Below are 23942 nucleotides of genomic sequence, written 5' to 3'. Positions count from 1 at the left end.
TTTTCTTCCAGAATCAGAGTAGCCATTGTCTATTTCTGTACTTTCTTTGTTTTCTAAGGTCTGAGGTTCTTTGGTTTCTGTAAATTTAGGGTTGTTTCTCATGTTGAAGAGTCACTTAAGGATGGATAGTAGGGTGTTTTTTTTAAATTGATGATGATCGTACGTTACTTTTGGGTTTTTTTTTTTTTTCTTTTGAGACTGTGTTTTGCTTTTGTCGCCCAGGCTGGAATGCAATGGCGCAATCTCTGCTCACTGCAACCTCTGCCTCATGGATTCAAGCAGTTCTCCTGCCTCAGCCTCCGGAGTAGCTGTAAGCGCCTTCCAATTACAGGCACCTGCCACCATGCCCAGCTAATTTTTGTATTTTTAGTAGAGACGGGGTATCAAACTCCTGACCTCAGGTGATCCACCTGCCTTGGCCTCCCAAAATCTGGGATTACAGGCGTGAGCCACTGCGCCTGGCCTACTTTTGGGTTGTTTACCTACATTTTTATTTTTCCGTGTGTTAGGTAAAATAGAACATTCTGCAGTATGTAGAAGGTACTATTTTAAAAATTGTATGTTTATTTGAAAGTCTGGAAAGATACTCAAAACTCAACACCAATACGTGTAACATACAGTAGATTTTAAAAACTTAAAGCATAACACAGTACAGAAACATGAAAAGTATACAGCTTAATGAAGTATCACAAAGCATAGATAGGGAGCTTCTGGGTATGGCAGTGAATGGTGTTCCCTGGAATTGGGTGACATGGCAGTTCTGTATTCAGTCATAAGCAAGAAAGGGCCCTTGATTTTAGGTTTAGAGGTTACAGCTTTATGTGGGAGACAGTGAAGAGCTAGAACAGGGATCTGATGAGACAGTGTTTAGGATGGATTATAGTTAACAAACCTAGAGCTAAGAAGACCAGTTAAAAGATTATAATGGTAGTCTGGGTGCAGTGGCTCATGCCTGTAATCCTAGCACTTTGTTTGGGAGGCCGAGGCGGGCATATCACCTGAGATCAGAAGTTCAAGACCAGCCTAGCCAACATGGTGAAATCCCGTCTCTACTAAAAATACAGAAATTAGCCGGATGTGGCAGTGTGCACCTGTAATCCAAGCTGCCGGGGAGGCTGAGGCAGGAGAATTGCTTGAACCCTGGAGGCAGAGGTTGCAGTGAGCCAAGATTGCGCCATTGCACTCCAGCCTGGGCAAGAGAGTGAGACTGTGTCTAAAAAATATATATATATATATATATAAAATAATAGTAATAGCTACCACTTATATAGCAGTTGCTATGTACCAGGCATAGTACTTGATAAGACACATATATTTCTCCTGTTTATAAACTATTATTATCCTCATTACTCGATTCTTAGTATCTAGTATCCATATACTAAGTATTCTAGATTCCTAGATCCTTAGAGTTTAAATTAAGGTGGTATTAGTAGGAATGGAGAAAAATGTCAAATAATACAGCACAGGATCTGAGAGTTGTTTGAACACAGGGAGGGAAGACATTGTTGTTTCCAGCTAAAGAAGTGAGCAGTAGACCATTGGGAGTTTTGTTTTGTTTTGTTTTGTTTTGTTTTTGAGACGGAGCCTTGCTCTGTCGCCCAGGCTGAAGTGCAGCGGCGCGATCTGGGCTCACTGCAAGCTCCTCCTTCTGGGTTCACGCCATTCTCCTGCCTCAGCCTCCTGAGTAGCTGGGACTACAGGCGCCCGCCACCACGCCTGGCTAAGTTTTTGTATTTTTAGTAGAGACTGGGTTTTCACCGTGATAGCCAGGATGGTCTCGATCTCCCAACTTCGTGATCCGCCTGCCTTGGCCTCCCAAAGTGCTGGGATTACAGATGTGAGCCACCGCTCCCGGCCGACCACTGGGAGTTTTATGCCAGAATTGCTAAGAGGTTGGGACTGCTTGTCCTTGAGGATGAATAGAAAACAGCAAAGCACAGGCCGGGCACGGTGGCTTACACCTGTAATCCCAGCACTTTGGGAGGCCAAGGCGGGCGGATCAGGAGGTCAGGAGATCGAGACCATCCTGGCTAACACAGTGAAACCCCATTTCTACTAAAAATACAAAAAAAAAAAAAAAATTAGCCGGGCGTGGTGGCGGGCTCCTGTAATCCCAGCTACTTGGGAGGCCTTGGCGGGAGAATGGCGTGAACCCAGGAGGCGGAGCTTGCAGTGAGCCAAGATCGCGCCACTGCACTTCAGCGTGGGCGACAGGGCGAGACTCTGTGTCAAAAAAAAAAAAGAGAAGAAAACAGCAAAGCACAAAAAGAATTAAGGAGGTCTGAAGCAATGCCTGTATTTTAAAGGTGAGAAGTTGAATCATGGAACTAAGAGTATTAAGTAAACCAAGGGACCAAAGCATTTTAAGAAAGTAGTGGCCAGGCACAGTGGCTCACACTTCTAATCCCAGCACTTTGGGAGGCCAAGGTGGGAGGATCACCTGAAGCCAGAAGTTCGAGACCAGCCTGAGCAACATAGTGAGACCCCCCCCCCCCCCCCCCGCCTCCCGCCCCCACCATCTCTAAAATAAAAAATAAAAATTGGCTGGGCATGGTGGCTCACACCTGTAATCCCAGCAGTTTAGGAGGCCGAGGCAGGTGGATAACTTGAGCCTAGGAGTTCAAGACCAGCCTGGGCAATGTGGTGAAACCCTGTCTCTACAAAAACCAGCTGGGTGTGGTGGTGCCTGCCTCTAGTCCCAGCTACTCAGGAGGCTGAGAGAGAGAATCGCTTGAACCCAGGAGGCAGAGGTTGCAGTGAGCTGAGATCGTGCTGCTACACTCACTGCACCCCAGCCTGGGCGACAGAGCAAGACTCCGTCTCAAAATAATAAAATAAAATAAGATAAAATACATAATCAGTAGCCAGGCGTGGTGGCACATGCCTGTAGCCCCAGCTACTACTGGGGAGGCTGAGGCAGGAGGATCTCTTGAGCTCAGGAAGTTGAGGCTGCAGTGAGCCATGATTGTGCCACTGTACTCCAGCCTGGGTGACGGAGCAAGACCCTATCTCTAAAAATAAATAAAGAAGGTAGTGATCAGTTCTGTAGAAGTCAGTGAGGTAGAGAAAAGGCTATTGGATGTAGCTATTGGGAGACAGTTGTGAATGTACTGAAAGAGCTGTGGAGGTAGAAACTAAACTGGAGTTTACCGAGTAGATGGTGAAGTGGTTTAAACTCATGTTTAAAGACAAAGCTAAGGAAGGATATCACAACTATAGTGATATAACATGTATATCGTGTATTAGAATATACTGCTGTTTAAGTTTTCAGGGAGCCCTAAATCTGTGTTGAGTACATCCTATTTCAACCTCATTTGTTGATATTTGAATTGACTCAAACAACTGACCTCCCCCACAAACATGCTTTTTAAAAAATGAATTTAAAGCTTGAATAAGCTTGGTCTTCTGTGAAAAATAACATAAGAATATTTTTATTATGCAACTGTGTCTACTTTAGGAAAACTTTTTTGTTATTTTATTGCTGCTTTTTCTCTATGTTAACTTAGTGATTCTGCAAGGTTGTGAGAGACTTAAAATTTAACAAAATACTAACATTTCCTATCTCTTAAAACTTCACTTTTAAAGAACTATAAGTGCTCTCAATATTTAAGTAGATTTTAGCCAAAGAATAAATGAGAATATTGCATCTCTAGGTTAAAATTTCAGATTAAGTTTGTTTTCTCTTTGTTTTTTACTTTTTAGGAATTTCTTTCTGGTAATACATGTGAAAATGTGAAAAATAGAAAGTGAAAGTCCCCATCTCTGTCATCCAGTGTTAATTACTGTTAACAGTGTTGAACTTACCTCTTGGGAATTAGATGACTTCGGTTTAATATCTGTGCTCCTCTTCCTTAGGAAAGAAGATATACACAAGATAATTCATCTAGAGATATTTATAACATCAGAAAAAATTGCAGGCAACCTAAATATAATACATTCAGCAATTTGTTAAATAGATTCATGTAATGGCTGAAATACTATTCATTCATTAAATTTTTAGAGTAATATTTAATGACATGAAAAAATATTGATATTACTAGAAAAAACTTATAAAACATATATAGTATTATCTCAGTTTTAAAATCATGTAAATATGTTTGCATAGGAAAAAAATGGTTTTTGCACCAAGAGATTAAAAGAGGTCTGTGAGTGGCTGAAATTAAGGGTGACATTTTCATTTTTCCAGTAATAATGGGCATGTATTGCCTTTATTTTTATATTGCTTTTGTTAGAACTGTTTTTGAAAGATGCATTTAAAAATTTTTTAGTGTATACTCTATATAGAGGATTCCCAAATAATTTTTTTTTTTTTTTTTGCCCACATTGTTGAGTCTTTCTTGCTGCCTAGTACTTATTTGGAGAGAATGACAAGCCGTTCACTATGCAAATCAAAGATTCTCTTATACCACTTATAAGATTGTCTTCCAAGTTTCTTAGGAAATGTTTTTTCCTAGTATTGTCCCCATCCACCCCTTTTCTTGTTTTGTAAGGAAACAAAATCTTTTTTTATCCTCAGGAATATGGTATCATTTATTTTCCTTTTTAATGTACCAAAATATACATAACATAAAATTGACCGTTTTAACCATTTTTAAGCTTATAGTTCATTAAGTACATTCACATTGTTCTGCAACCATCATCACCATTCATCTCCAGAACTTTTTCATCTTCCAGAATTGAAACTCTGTACCCATTAAACACTTACTCCCAGTTCCTCTCTCCTCCTAGTCCCTGGCAACCACTATTCTACTTTCTGTCTCTGAATGTGACTGTTCTCTGAATCTCATATTCCTAGACTAATCATATTTGTCTTTTATGACTTGCTTATTTCACTTAGCATATCTTCAGAGTTCATCCATATTGTAGCATGTGTTAAAATTTCCTTTTTTAAACAAGAAGGAATAATATTCCATTGTATGTACCATGTTTTGTTTGTCCGTTCATCTGTCAATGGACACTTGGGTTGCTTCCCCTTTTGGGAACTGAATAATGCTGCTGTGAACATGAGTACAAATATTTGTGCAAGTCCCTGCATTCGCTTCTTTAGGTATATACCCAAAAGTGGAATTGCTGGATCATATAGAAATTTTGTGTTTAACTTTTTGAGGAATTGCCTTACTATTTTATGTTACCACCAGCAACACACAAGGATTCCAGTTTCTCTACATCCTCACCAACAATTGCTATTTTCTCTCTTTTTTTTTTTTTTTTTTTGGTGAATAGCCATCCTAATGTCTGTGAAGTGTTATCTCTGTGGTTTTGATTTGCGTTTCTCTAATGACTAGTGATGTTGAGCATCTTTTCATGTGTTTATTAGCTATTTATCTATCTTTGGAGAAATCTCTATTCACATCTTTTGCTTATTTTTTAATTGGTTTGCTTGTTTTGCAAAGGAGTTCTTTAAATATTCTGGAGATATATATATATGTATGCATGTATATGTGTGTGTGTGGATGTATATATAAAACCTTATATACCTTATCAGTATATGATTTGCAGATTTTTTTCCTATTCTGTAGGTTGCCTTTTCACTCTGTTGATAGTGTTCTTTGTGCATAAAAGGTACTCATTTTGATGAGGTCTAACTTACATATTTTTATTTTGTTGTCTGTGCTTTTGGTGTCATCCAAGAAATCATTGCCAAATCCAATGCTGTTTTCTCCTAAGAGTTCCTAAGTTGTTTTTTAGTTCTTTATTCTCTCATACAGTTTTAAGTTATCGTCTCAACTTCCCCCTCATTTATTTCTTTCAAAGGATGTAATTTCTGTCATCTTTTGATGTTGACATTAAAAAGAATAAAACTATTATGTCAGACTTTACGTGTATCCACTGCAGTCTAAAAACCAGTTGATATGTTTTGAAACATTTAAAAATAATAACGTGAGCAAACTCTTAGCAAACAAAGTTTACCTTGATTCTTTTTTTTCTTTCTTTTAATTTGCATTTTCAGTCCACTTAACCCACTGCATTTTATGGTGATGTGAAATTTTTTTTCTATACAAGCCGTTTATTTGAAATGTCTACTATATGTAAGACAGTCAGTGTTAGCATGCTCATCAATAACAGTAGAAAAATAGAACCAGTGGAAACCTCTGTATAGCTGTAATGGTACTCAAAAGAGAATTGTATCCTTTTAAAATGTTTTACACAGGTGAATTCAAGTTTGGAGGTACCTAAATAAAAATACTACATATTTCTTTAAAAACGTTTATATACAATTAAAGTATAAACAAGTTGTACAAAGTACTGGTTATGCAGGTTGTAGACAACACTTGAATAGGACATGAAATCAGTTTAAGAAAAATTTCTGAGCCTTAGTGGGCTTCTGAGCGCCAAGAAATAAAATGTTTGTGGGTAGAGTTGTTAGAATTAATGCTCTGTCAATCAAAACAAGAACATATTATCTACTTGGATTTGAAATGATAAAACTTAGAAAGTAAGATTTTAAAAAATTGTTTCGCTAATCTTTGTATCGTTCCAATTTTGTGAGCAAGAAAAGTAAGATTTTATGAGATCTCACATGGTTGAAGTTCCCTTACCCACCCAATTAGTTCATGTGTCTGTGGATGTATCATAGTTATTGCTAAAGACAGTGTTCTCTTGAAAATGCCTTGCATGGGCCTGGCACATGGGTGCTTATTACATACTCTTGCTTTCTTGCCTCTGGGTTGGGGAGGCACTGCACTGCAAAGGGAGCCCCTCCATTCTGAAGACATTGCTAGGGGAGAGTCTGGACTTTTACCTGTGACCAGAGTGAAGGGAAAATTCTTGCCTTGTCAGAGATGGATCAATGACCATGAAAAATCTACCCTGTGATCTTTTTCAATCTAAGCATTAAAAGCTCCTAAAGCAAAACAAACAAACAAAAAATCAAGACTGTGTTTTTGTGTATCGGTTCCATTGTTTTTATAAATGTAAGTATTGTTTATATAAATGAGTAGACAGTAATAAAAGGAGTTATGCTTAGCAGTGCCACCCAGTTTTTTTTTTGTTATACATCAAAAGTCACTTGCCAAAAATGATTTTTAATGTTCTTTTAGCTTTATTGGGTCTCCTTTCAATTTTATTGAAAGCAGAGAATTGAAAACCACCTAATAAGGGAAAGTATTTTTTGCCTTTCTTTAGTCATTCAGTTTCTTTTTTTCTTTTTTTTTTTTTTTTTTTTTTTTTTTTGAGACGGAGTCTCGCTCTGTCACCAGGCTGCAGTGCAGTGGCATGATCTCAGCTCACTGCAACCTCTGCCTCCCAGGTTCGAGCAATTCTCCTGCCTCAGCCTCCCAAGTAGCTGGGATTACAGGCGCGTGCTACCACACCCAGCTAATTTTGTATTTTTAGTAAAGACGTGATTTCACCATGTTAGCCACAATGGTCTCTATCTCTTGACCTCATGATCCCCTCGCCTCAGCCTCCCAAAGTGTTGGGATTACAGGCGTGAGCCACCACGCCTGGCCTAGTCATTCAGTTTCTTTTGTTTTGTTTTGTTTTGTTTTGTTTTGTTTTTTGAGACTGAGTTTTGCTCTTATTGCCCAGGCTGGAGTGCAATGGCACGATCCCGGCTTACCGCAGCCTCCGCCTCTTGGGTTCTAGTGATTCTCCTGCCTCAGCCTCCCAAGTAGCTGGGATTACAGGCATGCGCCACCTCGCCCGGCTGGTTTTTTGTATTTTTAGTAGAGACAGGGTTTCTCCATGTTGGTCAGGCTGGTCTCGAACTCCCAATCTCAGGTGATCCGCCAGCCTCGGCCTCCCAAAGTGCTGGGATTACAGGCATGAGCCACCATGCCCGGCTGTCATTCAATTTCTTAACACCTACACCAGTGTTTTTCTTTGGCTTTATGAAAGTTTTTAATACCTTGAAGTGTCTGCAATAGTGAAATTCAGAATGGGTGAGAGATAGAACTTTTTTTTTTTTTATTTAATTTTGTTTACTTTTAAAATTATATTTTAAGTTCTGGGATACATGTGCAGAATGTGCAGGTTTGTTACATAGGTATATATGTGCCATAGTGGTTTGCTGCACCCATCAACCTGTCATCTACGTTAGGTATTTCTCCTAATGCTATCCCTCCTCATGCCCCCAACTCCCCGAAAGGCCCCGGTGTATGGTGTTCCCCTCTCTGTGTCCATATGTTCTCATTGTTCAACTCCCACTTATGAGTAAGAACATGCAGTGTTTGGTTTTCTGTTCCTGTGTTAGTTTGCTGAGAATGATGGCTTCCAGCTTCATCCATGTCCCTGCAAATGACATGAACTCATCCTTTTTATGGCTGCATAGTATTTCCATGGTATATATGTGCCACATTTTCTTTATCCAGTCTATCATTGATGGGCATTTGGGTTGGTTCCAAGTCTTTGTTATTGCAAATAGTGCTGCAGTGAACATGTGTGTGCATGTGTTTTTATAGTAGACTGATTTATAATCCCTTGGGTATATACCCAATAATGGGATTGCTGGGTCAAATGGTATTTCTGGTTCTAGATCCTTGAGGAATCTCCACACTGTCTTCCACAATGGTTGAACTAATTTACACTCCTAACTGTGTAAAATTGTGCCTATTTCTCCACCTCCTCTCCAGCATCTGTTGTTTCTTGACTTTTTAATGATCACCATTCTAACTGGTTTGAGCTGGTATCTCATTGTGGTTTTAGAACTTTCTTTTTTAAAATGGAGAAGGGCAAATGAATGGGATGCCTTGTGCCTTTTCAGGCTGATCAGTTTTAAGAAAAAGTACATATGAAAGTTGACAATTTGGAAACAGAGTCCCTTTAAATGTTTCTTGGAAAATGAAAGTCTTATACACTACACTGATCTAAGATGTAAATATTTGTCTTAAAAATAATACACCACCCAAGGTGTAAGTAAGTATTCTTTTTTCAAACATCCTCAAATATAGGTACATTGATAAAGATGGTGACAAATCTTACACATCATTTAATATTTTTGAAGTACCTGTCTAATTTTTACACAAATTATTGTGGTATAAATATCCTTTTTATTGTGAACCAACCAAATATTTTGCTCAAATCAAAAATAAATGCCCTGATAAAACAACATTCGACAATAGAGTAAAGCCAGCCTGGGATGTGATCCAAGGACTCAAATGTTTGGTGTTTTTTTCTTAAAGCACTGCCTGTTTTTCTAAACTGATCAGTTTTCAGAGTAGTAGGGCATAGAATTATAGAGTTGTTAGGAACCTTTGACTTTGATTTCTATCTTTGGTTTGTTTGTTTGTTTGTGATGGAGTCTTGCTGTGTCGCCCAGCAGTGGCACGATCTCTGCTCACTGCAACCTCCGCCTCCTGGGTTCAAGCGATTCTCCTGCCTCAGCCTCCCAAGTAGCTGGGATTACATGCACGCACCACCAGGCCCAGCTCATTTTTGTATTTTAGTAGAGACGGGGTTTCACAATGTTGGCCATGGCCAGGCTGGTCTCAAACTCCTGACCTTAAGTGATCCACCCACCTCGACCTCCCAAAGTGCTGGGATTACAGGCATGAGCAACAGTGCCTGGCCCTATTTTTTGTTTGTTTGTTTTGTTTTGTTTGTATTTTAGATACCTTTGACTTCTAATGTGAAAATACTCTATATGATCTCAGAGCGGTGTATGAACTTTGGAATACTTTATGACAGAACCTCTAGCTCATAAAGCAGCCCATTAACTTAGCCTCTAGTCTATTTATTGTACTAAAATGAAGTTACATAAAGCTGTATGGTTTTTACAACAGATTAACATACTTAAACAGTTTTGTTTTGTTTTGTTTTGTGGCAGGGTCTCACTCTGTTGCCCAGGCTGGAGTGCAGTGGCGCGATCACGGGTCACTGCAACCTCCACCTCCCAGGCTCAAATCATCCTCCCATTTCAGCCTACCAAGTAACTGGGACCACAGGTGTGCTCCACCATGCCTGGCTAATTTTTTTGCAATTTTAGTAGAGATGGGGTTTTGCCACGTTGCCCATGTTGTTCTGGAACTTGTGAGCTCAAAGCAATCCACCTGCCTAGGTCTCCCAGAATGCTAGGATTGCAGGCATGAGCCACCATGCCCGGGCCCTAAACAGTTTTTTGATTCAGCTGTTGCATTAGCTGCGTTAAACTGGGCAAAATATACAGTAATAACTCTTTTTCATTGTTTAAGCCAAAATTATAATTCTGATGGACCAGTTATTTTGAGGTTGCTGCTGGTGGTTAGGTGACAGTATTTTGGTGAGTCTGTATCTTTCTTAGGTCTTTCTAACTTCTATAGCCTTAAAATAAATGAGTACCTACTATAATAAACTATTGCAACTTTTCGTCAGTGGTGGAAAACTTCACTGTCTAGACTACTTTTTATAAAGTGGTTATGAACCACTTGTTATGAACTATAAACCAGTAAATCTTATATTAGCTGCTTCATAGACATTGCTGATATTTGTTTATCATGAAATGGTTATTCTAGATACTAACTTGTAGTTTCTTGGGGAGATGCAAAATGATTCTGCACAAAAAGCAGTTTTTACTAACTTGTAATCAGAGAATACTCTTTGGAGGAATTTAAATTGGGAGTTTTGTAAAGAAAAACTTAGATGGCTTTCTTAATTTTTCTTAAAGGATGGGTCATCAGTTAAGGAAGTTGAAACCTACCACCGGACACGTGCTTTAAGATCTTTGAGAAAAGATGCACAGAATTCTTCAGATTCTAGTTTTGAGAAGAATGTGGAAATAACAGAGCAACTTGGTAATGGCAGGCATTTTACAAGGTAATACAAGATGGTTGAACACTAATTCAAAATAGTTTTAAAGTAGTAATTTAGGATTTGATTTAATTTTTGAAGTGTATTTTTGACTGGTTATCAAGGTTCCAGGGCTATAAAATGTAGTTTATTTGAAAATAAATGATCACAAGTGAGTATGACTAAATTAAAAATTAATACGTGGCCAGGCACAGTGGCTCACACCTGTAATCCCAGCACTTTGGGAGACCGAGGCAGGCAGATCACCTGAGGTCAGGAGTGCAAGACCAGCCTGACCAACATGGAGAAACCCCGTCTCTACTAAAAATACAAAAAATTAGCCGGGTGTAGTGGCGGGCGCCTGTAATCCCAGCTACTTGGGAGGCTGAGGCAGGAGAATGGCGTGAACCCAGGAGGCGGAGCTTGCAGTGAGCTGAGATCGCACCACTGCACTTCAGCCTGGGCGACAGATCGAGACTCTTGTCTCAATAAAAAAAATACAAAATTAGCCGGGCCTGATGGCGCATGCCTGTAATCCCAGCTACTCAGGAGGCTGAGGCAGGGTAATCACTTGAACCCAGGAGGTGGAGGTTGGAGTGAGCGGAGATCATGCCGTTGCATTCCAGCCTGGACAACAAGAGCAAATGAAACTCAATCTCAAAAAATAATAATAATAATATGTGGCCGGGTGCAGTGGCTCACACCTGTAATCCCAGCACTTTGGGAGACCGAGGCAGGCAGATCACGAGGTCAGGAGTTTGAGACCAGCCGGGCCAATATGGTGAAACCCCATCTCTACTAAAAATAAAATTTAAAAAATATAGCTGGGCATGGTGGCATGCACCTGAGGTCCCAGCTACTCGGGAGGCTGAGGCAGAAGAATCACTTAAACCTGGGAGGCAGAGATTGCAGTGAGGCAAGATCATGCCACTGTACTCTAGCCTGGGCAACAAAGCAAGACTCCATCTCCAAAAAAAAAAAAAAAAAATTAGTATGTACACATTCATGCTTTTATTATTCAAAGATGATACCTGTGATACATATGAGTACAGCTAACAAGGTTAGCTGACGTAGGATCAGTTCTCAGGTATTTGAGTATCTAAAGAGACCTTTTGTGACTATAACTTAGCTTGTGGTTTATGGCTCCACTTCATAGTCTATACAAAGCCTTCATTCATAATCGTAGTTCTGTTTCTGATTGCTTGCTATAAAGTTTTTTATCAATTCTGAGTCATTTATGAATTTCTATATGTTGGTGTTGGTGTATTTCTAAAGCAGTCTGTACATACGGTTTTTTGGTTTTGTTTTTAGAAGAGCTGGCATGAAACCCATTTTAAACTCAAGAAATCAATTTTAATGGATTAGGTAGTTTGGCTAAATTCATGGAACTGGAATATCTTTGTTTCAGGGCGAAAAGCCCCAATTAGAGTAAAATTTGTTTGATGAAATAATTGTTTTGGCTGGGCACTGTGGCTCACACCTGTAATCCTACCACTTTGGGAGGCCAAGGCAGAAGGATCACTTTAGTCGGGGAGTTCGATACCAGCCTGGGCAACATAACGAGACCCTATCTCTACAAAAAATAAAAATAAAAAAATTATCTGGGCATGGTGTCGCACACCTGTAGTCCCAGCTACTGTGGAGGCTGAGGCAGGAGGATCACTTGAGCTGGGGAGGTCAAGGCTGCAGTGAGCTATAATCATGCCACTGAGAGTGAGACCCTGTTTCAAAAAAAAAAAAGAATCGTTTTTACATTACTTCTTCTCATAAATAAACAATTTGTAATGACTTAGAAGACTGAAATCCTCCTGCTCTTAAATGGAATTTTGATTTTTTTTTTTTTTTTTTTTTTTTGAGACAGAGTCTTGCTCTGCTGCCCATGCTGGAATGCAGTGGCATGATCTCAGCTTACTGCAACCTCTGCCTCCCAGGTTCAAGCAATCCTCCTGCCTCAGCTCACCTAGTAACTGGGATTACAGGCACGCGCCACCATGCCCAGCTAATTTTTGTATTTTTAGTAGAGATGGGGTTTTGCCATGTTGGCCAGGCTGGTCTCGAACTCCTGACCTCAGGTGATCCACCCACCTCAGCCTCCCACAGTGCTGGGATTATGGGTGTGAGCTACTGCGCTGGCCTGGAATTTTGATTCTCTTATTTTGTATACCATATTTTCTAGATAAGCAAGGTTATGCCCTTTTGAGTTTTTAATTTTTTTCTCAGCTATTTCATCATTCTTTTAATACATATTTTTTAATTTGCGTCTTATCCATTATTTATGGAGTGTTTTATACTGTATTTTATGAAATCCATAGTATCAGCAATTACATGACAATGTTTATGGGACACTAAAAAAGAAAATCACTGACAGTAAACTGTGAGGTGCCATCAGTAAGACATATTCCAATTTCAGAGATGTTAAAATGGGGAGAAACATACAACTTTTAGAATTGATGAAGTACAATATAAACCAGCCTGATATTTCTGAAATTTGAAGTCTTAAGGTTTATTCTTCTGGGGTAAGGTAGTGGTCCATTAACTGTCTCTGAGAACTTAAAATTGTTTTTGACGATCTGAAGAAAACAATAAACATTTTAGGCCCCCTAAATTGTTACCTTATAGAGAATTGCCATAAAATTTGAGGCCATACATTTGTGTTTACAGTTGAATTGGCATCAAGTAGTACTACTTTAGTTATCTTAGATTAATGAGATAAGAACAGAATCAGACCTGAATACATAAATGATGCATCTGCTTCTGTATGAAAGGCAATATGATGTGGTAGCATGACATACTATTTAAATGAATGTTTGGCACATTTCCAATAAAGAGAAGTGGATGAGTTGCCCCATCGTGGTACACAGCAGTATATATAGCAATTATGATACACAACATGCCAAACTCGAGAGAAACTGATAGCAGTCAATACCACATTCATACACCAAATGGTTATTTCATTTTAGCAAAACCCCTTATTACATTAATATTTATTGATGGTTTTATAGTTTTATTTGTATAAAACTTACAGATGAACTTCTATTTAGTTTGGTTTACATAGTCATACAAAAAAATTAATGTTGGAAGTCCTGTTTTTACCTTTAAAAGGATCTGTACATTATTCAAGTTTATAAAACATTGTTTGGCTTTATGTTAGAAAGGTCTTAAGGGAGTATAATAAAATAAATGCTTTCGATCTGGATTTAAAGAGGAGTGACTTGGTATTTTTAATTAGATTACTTCTAAAATATATTGAATTTCTATCGTTTTTATTAATTCTTTTTTTCTTTTTGAGAATATTGGCTTGCTCTGTCACCCAGGCTGGAGTGTAGTGGCATGATCATGGCTCACAGTAGCCTCAACCCCCCAGGCTCAAGTGATCCAGTGGTCCTCCCACCTCAGCCTCCCAAGTAGCTGGGACTACAAGTTTGCACCACCACACCTGGCTCTTTTTTTTTTTTTTTTTTTTTTTTTTTTTTTTTTTGAGACAGAGTCTCACTCTTTTTGCCCAGGCTGTAGTGCAGTGGCGCAGTCTTGGCTCACTGCAAGTGAGCCTGGCTTGCGGTGATTCCGCCCCCTGGCTTCAAGTGATTCTCCTGCCTCAGCCTCTGAGTAGCTGGGATTACAGGCATGCCCTACCACACCCAGATAATTTTTGTATTTTTAGGAGGATTGGATTTCACCATGTTGGCCAGACTGGTGTAGAACTCCTGCCTGCCTTGGCCTCCCAAAGTGCTGGGATTACAGGCGTGAGCCACCACACCCTGCCTCATTGTTAAATTTTTTGTAGAGATGGAGTCTCACCATGTTACCCAGGCTTGTCTTGAACTTTTTTGGACTCTAGCAGTCCCCCTGCCTCAGCCTCCCAAAGTGCTGGGATTACAGGTGCTAGCCACGGTGCCTGGCCATATTAATTATTTCTTAATAACAGCTTTATTGAGATATAATTTATACACCATACAGTTCACAATTCTAAAGTGTACAATTCCATGGTTTTAGTGTGTGTGTGTGTGTGTGTGTGTGTGTGTGTATTTTTTTTTGAGATGGAGTCTCGCTCTGTTGACCAGACTGGAGTGCAGTCTTGGCTCACTGCAACCTCTGCCTCCCAGGTTCAAGCAATTCTCCTAACTCAGCCTCCTGAGTAGCTGGGATTACAGTCATGTGCCACCATGCCCAGCTTTTTTTTTTAGACAGAGTTTTGCTCTTGTCGCCCAGGCTGGAGTGCAATGGCACAATCTCGGCTCACTGCAACCTCTGCCTCCCAGGTCCAAGAGATTCTCCTCCCCCAGCCTCCCGAGTAGCTGGGATTACAGGCAACCGCCACCACATCCTGCTAATTTTTCTATTTTTAGTAGAGACAGGATGAGACCATGTTGGTCAGGCTGGTCTCGAACTCCTGACCTCAGGCAATCTGCCCGTCTAGGCCTCCCAAAGTGTTGGGATTACAGGCATGAGCTACTGCACCCAGCCTAATTTTTTTTTTATTTTGAGATGGAGTCTTGCTCTGTTGCCCAGGCTGGAATGCAGTGGCTCGATCTCGGCTCACTGCCACCTTCACCTCCCAGGTTCAAGCAGTTCTCTGCCTCAGCCTCCCGAGTAGCTGGGATTACAGGTGTCTGCCACCACGCCCAGCCAATTTTTGTATTTTTAGTAGAGACGGGGTTTCACCATCTTGGCCAGGCTGGTCTTGAACTCTTGACCTTGTGATCCACCTGTCTGAGCCTCCCAAAGTGCTGGGATTACAGGCATGAGCCACTGCACCCAGCCACTAATTTTTGTATTTTTAGTAGATACGGAGTTTCACCATGTTGGCCAGGCTGGTCTTGAACTCCTGATCTCAGGTGATTCACCCGTCTTGACCTCCCAAAATGCTGGAATTACAGCGTGAGCCACTGCGGCTGGCTCAGTACTTCTTATTGTTGAATAAGAGTCAATTGTATTGATATACCATGTTTTGTTTATTCATTCATTGGTTGGTGAGCATTTGGATTGTCTACTTTTGGCCATTATGAATAATGATATGAATGTAGGTATACACATTTTTATGTGGAGGTAGGTGTCAGTTCTTTTGGGTATACACCTGGCAGTGGAATTGCTGAGTCAAATAATAACACTAACATTTTGAGGAAGTAGCATACTTTTCCAAAACATTTACAGCATTTTACATTCCTACCACCAATGTATGAGGGTCTCTACATCCTCACCAACACTTGTCATAGTCTGCCTTTTTTGTGTTCGCCATTTTAACAGGTGTGAAGTATCTCACTGTGGTTCTGATTTACCTTTCCCTGATGGCTAATAATGTTGAGCATCATTTTATGTGCTTATTGGCCATTTTTATGTCTTCTGTCAAGAAGATTTCCTGTACAAAAATCCTCTTTCCCTACATTCAGGTCATTATTACAAACAGTGATGATTATTTTACGTAATGGTAACATCAGTATCTGTTTGCATAAGGCTTATATAAAAGAGCCTATAGTATTTCTGAGTCCTTTTTCATATACTTTTCCTGTTTCTTTTTCACTGTTGTCAGCATGCCTGACTATAGAAATCTCTTTATTTCCTTCCTTTCCATTCTTTTTTTTACTCTTTGTTTTCAATCTACTTGAGTCTCAAAGACCAGAGGATGAAGATTGTTAGAAAAAGACAGAAAGATATGAGTAACTGTGTCATGAGGGCAGGATCTACATACTTACTTACTTGATCCTGGGGTTCTTAACTAGGGTCCAGTGATTAGGTATAGTCTTCGCAGAGTGTACACAAAACCTCTGAAGTAATGTTTAAACTTGTGTATACCGTAGCTTTCTTCAGATTTGCAGCGGTTGACAAACTCCAGCAGCATATTTTTGTAAATAGTTTCCTTGGAACACTGCCATGCCCATTCATTTTGTATGTGGCTCGTTTCACGCTGTAATGTTAGGTAGCTGTGACAGAGGAGACTGTATGGCTTCCAAGCTTAAAATATTTAGTGCATAGCAATTGAAGGAAAAGTTTACCAACCCTTGGAAGGTTGCTTTCCTCCTGCAGGCAAAAAGAAGGCAGTAGGGGTGGGTGGTTCGGAAAAATAGTGCTTTAGTCATTCTGTTTCTAGCATCTGAAAGGGGCCTGGTTTATAAAATGTATAGACCTACATGGTATGAAGGGAGGAGCTCCTTTATGAGAAAAGTCTGTGAGCCTTTGAAGAAACTAAGCCTTTACCTGTAGGTGGACTACTCAAAAGTTTTGTTTGTTTGTTTGTTTGTTTGTTTGTTTTTGAGATGGACTCTGTGCTCTGTCACCCGGGCTGGAATGTAGTGGTGCAATCTCTAGTGGTGCAATCTCGGCTCACTGCAGCCACTGCCTCCCAGGTTCAAGTGATTCTCCTGCCTCAGGCTCTTGAGTAGGTGGGACTACAGGCACCTGACTGGTTTTGGTTTTGTTTGTTTGTTTGTTTGTTTGTTTGTTTGTTTGTTTGTTTGTTTTTAACTAGAGATGGAGTTTCACCATGTTGGCCAGGCTGGTCTTGAATTCTTGGCCTCCCAAAGTGCTGGGATTACAGGCATGAGCCACTGTGCCCAGCCAAAAGTTTTTATTTTCTTCTTAATTCTTACCTGTCTTCCAAGAGAGATGAGGAATTAATGAAGACTTACTTTGTTAATGAGAATATATAAGTTAACTCATCGGGGAAAGATGGTTTTATTTTACTTTAAGTTGTAATATTTGAAATTCCACATATAAATCAGCCCACTTTGCAAATAGCTTGATACATAGGTTGATTAACAGATGCAGCCTAAGGATGGAAAATTGAGTCACTAAAAACAAGTTAATGGCACATACCGTTTTGCTTAGTAGATTTTTTTTTTTTTTTGAGGCGAGGTGTCACTCTGTTGCCCAGGCTGGAGTGCAGTGGCGGGATCTCGGCTCACTGCAAGCTCCACCTCCTGGGTTCATGCCATTCTCCTGCCTCAGCCTTCTGAGTATCTGGGACTACAGGCGCCTGCCACCAGGCCTGGCTAATTTTTTTGTGTTTGTAGTAGAGACAGGGTTTCACCCTGTTAGCCAGGATGGTCTCGATTTCCTGACCTCATGATCCACCCGTCTCAACCTCCCAAAGTGCTGAGATTACAGGTGTGAACTACCGTGCCTGGCCTATTTTTTTCAGTATATTTTAAGTTTTTAGGTATCTTAGTATTTGTTCTCCAGGCTGATTTAACTTTTTGTCTTGTTTGTAGTATTATGGAATATAAGAAATACAGTTATGTCTTCTTTGTAGTATTATGGAATATAAGAAATAGTTATGTCAGTTATAGCCAGGTATGGTGGCTCATACCTATAATCCTAGCACTTTGGGAGGCTAAGGTGGGAGAACTGGAGAACTGCTTGAGGCCAGTAGTTCAAGACCAACCTGGACAAAAAAGCGAGACCCCCCCCTCCCCCATCTGTACAAAAAAATGTTAAAAGTTAGCGGCCAGGCTCAGTGGCTCAAGCCTGTAATCCCAGCACTTTGGGAGGCTGAGGTGGGCAGATCATGAGGTCAGGAGATCGAGACCATCCTGGCTAACACGGTGAAACCTCGTCTCTACTAAAAATCCAAAAAATTAGCCGGGCGAGATGACAGGAGCCTGTAGTCCCAACTACTCAGGAAGCTGAGGCAGGAGAATGGCGTGAACCCAGGAGGGGGAGCTTGCAGTGAGCCAAGATCGCGCCACTGCACTCCAGCCTGGGCGACAGAGCAAGACTCCGTCTCAAAAAAAAAAAAAAAAGTTAGCTGGATGTAGTGAGGTGTGTAGTTCTACCTACTGGGGAGGCTGAGGTGGGAGGTATTGCTTGAGCCCAGCAGTTTGAGGCTATAGTGAGTCATGATTGTGCCACTGCACTCCTGTTGGACGATGGAGTGCAATCCCATCTAAATAAATAAAATTAAAGTTATGTCAATTATTTTGAATTAATCTAATTTTTTAAAATATAGGCAGTTGGCCAGACAGCAGGCTGATAAAAAAAAAGAAGAGCACAGAGAAGGTAAGTACTGTTAAAGTCATTTCAAATCTTAAAATGTGTAATTAATATTCTGTTTACAGGTTTTTTGAGGTACGTACAATAAATTTTACATGTTTAAAGTGTATAATTTGTTAGGTTTTAACGTAAGTATATGCCATGAAGCCATCACCACAATAAGATAGTGAAGGTAATTATTACCCCCAAAAACTTCCCCGGGCCCTTTTATAATTCCTCCTGGCTCTTCTAGCTTCTCTCCTCACTCTCTGACACTACTCCCCACCAGATTCCTGAGCAAATAATTTCACTGGAACATAGCCGTGACCATTCATTTTAGAATCTGTTCTCTGTTATTATAGCTTAGTTTGTATTATCTAGAGTTTTATATACATGGAATCATACAGTATTTATTCTTTGTTTGGCTTCTTGCAACTCATCATAATTGCTTTGAGAATCCATGTGGTCACTTTTTTGTTGATGAGTAGTATTCCATTATATGGATATACCACAATTTATCTCTTCACCTTTTGATGGACTTGGGTTGTTTCTGGTTTGGGGCTATCACAAAGCTGCTTTGAACATTCATGTACAAGTCTTTGTATTACGTATCTTCCCTCTTCTCCTGGGAGTAGGTGGGCTCAATCTTAGGGTAGGTGTATGTTTTAACTTTATTTTTGTTTTCTGATGTTTTTAAGAAAGTTAAGTTTAAGATACTGTAATTTTGTTACATGAAAGTATAGCTTTTCAATTGTTCATTTTAGAATTGTTTTTTAAATACTATTACTTTAAATGTTTCTATTTATTTTTATGTATGCATTTGTGAAGACAAAGTGATTCCAGTTACTCGGTCATTGAGGGCTAGAAACATCGTTCAAAGTACAGAACACTTACATGAAGATAATGGTGATGTTGAAGTGCGTCGAAGTTGTAGGATTAGAAGTCGTTATAGTGGTGTAAACCAGTCCATGCTGTTTGACAAACTTATAACTAAGTAAGTAAAAATTCCTTAGATCAAGATGATTTATCTGTCAGAGACTTTTTGTTGGGGAGGAATCATGGATTTCAACCAGCCCAAACATTTAATGCATTCTACTACATAAAGCGTAGAGGAGAATGATTATCAGAGGTCTTTGTGACAATTCTGTATATGTCTCTATTCTTGGAAAGAAATTTTAAAATATTTTTATACAAGTAAATCAATGCTTCTTATAAAAATATTTAAAACCTTAGTGCCAAAAGTTTGCAATGGAAGAAAAATAAAGTTTTTAAAATTCTGCTACTCTTTTACAATTTTCACTTACATTTATATCTTTTTTTTAAAGCACTGCTGAAGCTGTACTTCAAAAAATGGATGACATGAAGAAGATGCGTAGACAGCGAATGAGAGAACTTGAAGACTTGGGAGTGTTTAATGAAACAGAAGAAGTAAATATATTCTTCCATTAAGGGAATGATTTAATATCCAGTTTAATTTTTTTTATAGTACCTAATCCATTTTTCGTTAAACATCACTTTTTCCAGCATTTATTTGATCAGTCATTAGTTACTGCTGGAAATGTAAGAGTTTATGGCTGTAAATATCTTAATTTTAAACAAGATTGGAGGATCCAACTTAATTTTTTTTAATAAATAGATTCCAAATGTTAATGGCTTTTATTTAAACATTTTTAGAGCAATCTTAATATGTACACAAGAGGAAAACAGAAAGATATTCAAAGAACTGATGAAGAAACAACTGATAATCAAGAAGGCAGTGTGGGTTAGTCTCTTCTCTTGTTCTGTCTTCTGGGATTGAATTTAAGAACTTTTTATTTAGTAGAAAATAGCCTTTTTATTTAGAAGGTGTGACATTTATGGTAGTTTGTGAGAGATCAGAGGGTTGGTAACTTAAAAGTGGGGAAAGGGGAGAGCTTAAAAGGATAGTATGTTTTGTTTGGGAAAGTAACTGAAATCAACAATCTGAAGCCAATAATATTGGTCTGCTTATGTAATACATCCACTATGGACAACACACTGTATATCTCTTTTTTAGTTTAAAGGTGATTAAAATTATGTTTTGCTATTCCATTTAGGACTTATTACCATAATCTATTAGAACTTATCTTAAGTGAAAATCAGTTTTCTGAAATGCATTTTAAATGTTTGGTGAGCATGTTTTACCATAATCATAAGTAGATTGAGTTATGCAGCATGTAACTCCATGACAGCCAGATGGGCTGGGTGAAATGTCAAACTTAAGTTTAGAAAGCAAAAGCTTAATGAGGAAATTTGAAAACTTGTCAAAAAGTTATGTTAACTTGGAAGCTTAAGTTTAGTCACCTACATTAATGAAATTCATAGAAAGACTATAAATTTTAGTTTGGTGCTTGCTTAACAGTAGCCTTCAAACTTCTTTCTCCGCTTCCTTTTTTCCTTCCTTGTGTTTTTCTGCAGTTTTTTAATGTTGGAAAAGAATTACAAATTCTTCCCATGAGCAATCTAGGAGTAGATAAGGTTTTTTTTTTTTTTTTTTTTTTTAGGAGTAGATAAGTTTTAAAAGGGTGGATCTTTCTCTCCCAACTCACCTATGTTAAAAATTGTTAACATTTTGCTGAGTATCCTTCTGGAAGTAAGTATCTCTTAATTGTAGAGTCATCTGAAGAGGGTGAAGACCAAGAACATGAAGATGATGGTGAAGACGAAGATGATGAAGATGATGATGATGATGAAGATGACGATGATGAAGATGATGAAGATGAAGAAGATGGAGAAGAAGATAATCAGAAGCGGTATTATCTTAGACAGAGAAAAGCTACTGTTTACTATCAGGCTCCATTGGAAAGTAAGTGCTATACATACTCTTTCCAGGAGATGTAATTATATTAGCTTTATATTTCCTGTTTCTTCTCTGTTATTCTTGTCTTTTTGATATTTTTCATATTTTCATTTTGTTGAATACTTATTACTGTTGTCTTTACCTATCCTGTTTGTAACAAATAATTTCTCTGAAGAAAGTTAAATGTTTGCCTTGACCAAAGCAAATAATTGGGCTATTTTTGAATTTTATATCTGTCTTTATTTTAGATTGCACAGCTTTCTACTTAATTTATTTTGTCAGTTTGTATAGAGATAGGACTTCTTTTGATTTATGTTAATATTATACCGCAGTACTTGTGAGCATTAATATACAAGGCTGATAATCAACCTGTTACACATCTCTACAGTCACAATGGTTGTTTATGGCCTGTGTGTGTTTTGGTTGGTTGGTATCTGTGCTATACATGTTATCAGCTGCAACCCTCTGGACATAAATGACTTAAAATATGAACAGCAAAATATTCCACAGTAGATATTTACTAGTACTTCATGGAAGGCAATAAGCACCTTTGTAAGTATTTAGATGAAGAGCAAAATTATCTTCATACATATTTGTATGCCATATATATATATACACAAATATATATATATATATTTCTTTTTTTTAGAACCTCGTCACCAGAGAAAGCCCAACATATTTTATAGTGGCCCAGCTTCTCCTGCAAGACCAAGATACCGATTATCTTCCGCAGGACCAAGAAGTCCTTACTGTAAACGAATGAACAGGTTTGGTTCTGATATAGTGATTGATTTATGACAACATAATTGTTTTTATGTTAGGGCTGGACTCTAGACTTTCAGGATTGGGTGTATTAGGATAAAATTCTATAATTGTGTATTTGGGAGAGCTTAGTTTCTATACCTTTAGTAGTCTAATCCCCAGTACCACTGACTAGTTTTTGCTTTTGCTTCCACTAATAGGAGGTGTTAGTAACTACCGTAGTAAGGTAGTTTATTCCATTTTTCCACACTTTAATAATAGAGCAACCTTAGACTCAGGGTTTACTGTAGTCCTGGCTCTGTGTTAAGCATTTTACATAGATTGTTTCATTTAATCTTCACATTAAGTTAGAATATAGGTTTAGTCTTTTCTTTGCATACTATTACAGATGCATTTTCCTACCATGTCAGATGTTCTAAGCTACATGGCCTCTAGACCTTTCATGACTCTGGTTATCTTTTTCTGGATCTATTTTATAATTTATTCCTCTTCTGTTGTAGGAAACATTTATTTTCTTTGACTATTCAATATTTGTGGATTTCTTTTCCTTCTACATCCCAACAGTTGTTTGTTGGTCAAATTTAAGTCCAAAGAGATAATTCTTCTATTTTTATTTTATTTATTTATTTTGGGGAGGGTGGGGGCGGAGCAGAGTCTTGCTGTGTTCCCCAGGCTGGAGTGCAGTGGCACGATCTTGGCTTACTGCAACCTCTGCCTCCTGGGTTCAAGCAATTCTCCTGCTTCAGCCTCCCAAGTAGCTGGGACTACAGGTACCTGCCACTACACCCAGCTGATTTTTGTATTTTTAGTAGAGACGAGTTTTCATCATGTTGGCCAGGCTGGTCTCAAACTCTTGACCTCAAGTGATCCACCTGCCTCAGCTTCCCAAAGTGCTGGGATTACAGGTGTGAGCCACCACACCCGGTCAAAGAGATAATTCTTGGTACTTCCTCATCAATGCATTGGAATAATCATTTTGGTAGTTCATGAATAAGAGAGAAGACTAAGAAACCAGGAAAAAAAATTTATTTTGTGGGAAATGGTACTTTTTTCCCTTAATATTAGAATTTTCTCAGAAGTAAGACCGAAGCCTTAGGATATTTCAGTTATTTGAACAGTTCTTGGAAGTTTTCTCCTAGACAGACCATCTGATCATGTTTTGGTCATGGAAGCAGCACCTTTATAAGTGCTGAAGGTTAATTTCTTTTAGGAAAAATAAAAAATACTATTTGTGTCCCTAGGTCTTTTCATTTCATTGTAAGAATCACAGGTATACATCTAGATTTCTTATTTCATCATCCTATTTCACATGACCAGGGTCCAGAAGGATGGAGGATCGGGAAGACAAACTCAGTCTCTCAGGGCTTTTCAAGATTAATTGCACTTGAAAGGAGGCTGCACATCAGTATTCTCACAGGCCACTTAGAATGTAAAGACCCTATTTTGGTGGTGAAATGTAATGAACTTCAGAAAAGGAGAGGAAGGTATAGTGTTCCCTAGAATCCCCACCACCACCAGGCACAGGACCAAGGCACTGTTATGGTTACCTAACTCAAGGGGTGGATCTCTGTTTGATCCAGCAGTACTAAGAGGGTGGCAGCTACTTTGGGATCTTATTTCTTCTCCTGTTTTGTTTTGTTTAAGAGGAAATCTCACTCTCTCGCCCAGGCTGGAGTGCAGTGGCGCGATCTCG

At 38.9% G+C, this 23942-nt stretch overlaps 1 protein-coding gene across 2 annotated transcripts in view; it reads left to right on the top strand.

Annotated features, from left to right (window-relative positions):
* The window catches only part of ATAD2 (ATPase family AAA domain containing 2), a 96539-nt gene that overhangs the window by 25109 nt on the left and 47488 nt on the right, over positions 1–23942 (top strand). For both annotated transcript variants that reach the window (XM_055348718.2, XM_004047486.5), the window contains 7 exons: positions 10583–10731; positions 18647–18696; positions 19498–19663; positions 19995–20097; positions 20344–20431; positions 21302–21493; positions 22137–22254. In XM_055348718.2, coding sequence (XP_055204693.1) covers positions 19638–19663; positions 19995–20097; positions 20344–20431; positions 21302–21493; positions 22137–22254 — 527 coding nt within the window. In that variant the 5' untranslated portion in view covers positions 10583–10731; positions 18647–18696; positions 19498–19637. The remainder of the gene's footprint in view (positions 1–10582; positions 10732–18646; positions 18697–19497; positions 19664–19994; positions 20098–20343; positions 20432–21301; positions 21494–22136; positions 22255–23942) is intronic.

This window comes from Gorilla gorilla, chromosome 7 (assembly GCF_029281585.2).
Source record: "Gorilla gorilla gorilla isolate KB3781 chromosome 7, NHGRI_mGorGor1-v2.1_pri, whole genome shotgun sequence".
Classification (NCBI taxonomy): Eukaryota; Metazoa; Chordata; class Mammalia; order Primates; family Hominidae; genus Gorilla; species Gorilla gorilla.
Note: the sequence above shows the minus strand (reverse complement) of the source record. Positions and strands in the feature narration are given on the sequence as shown.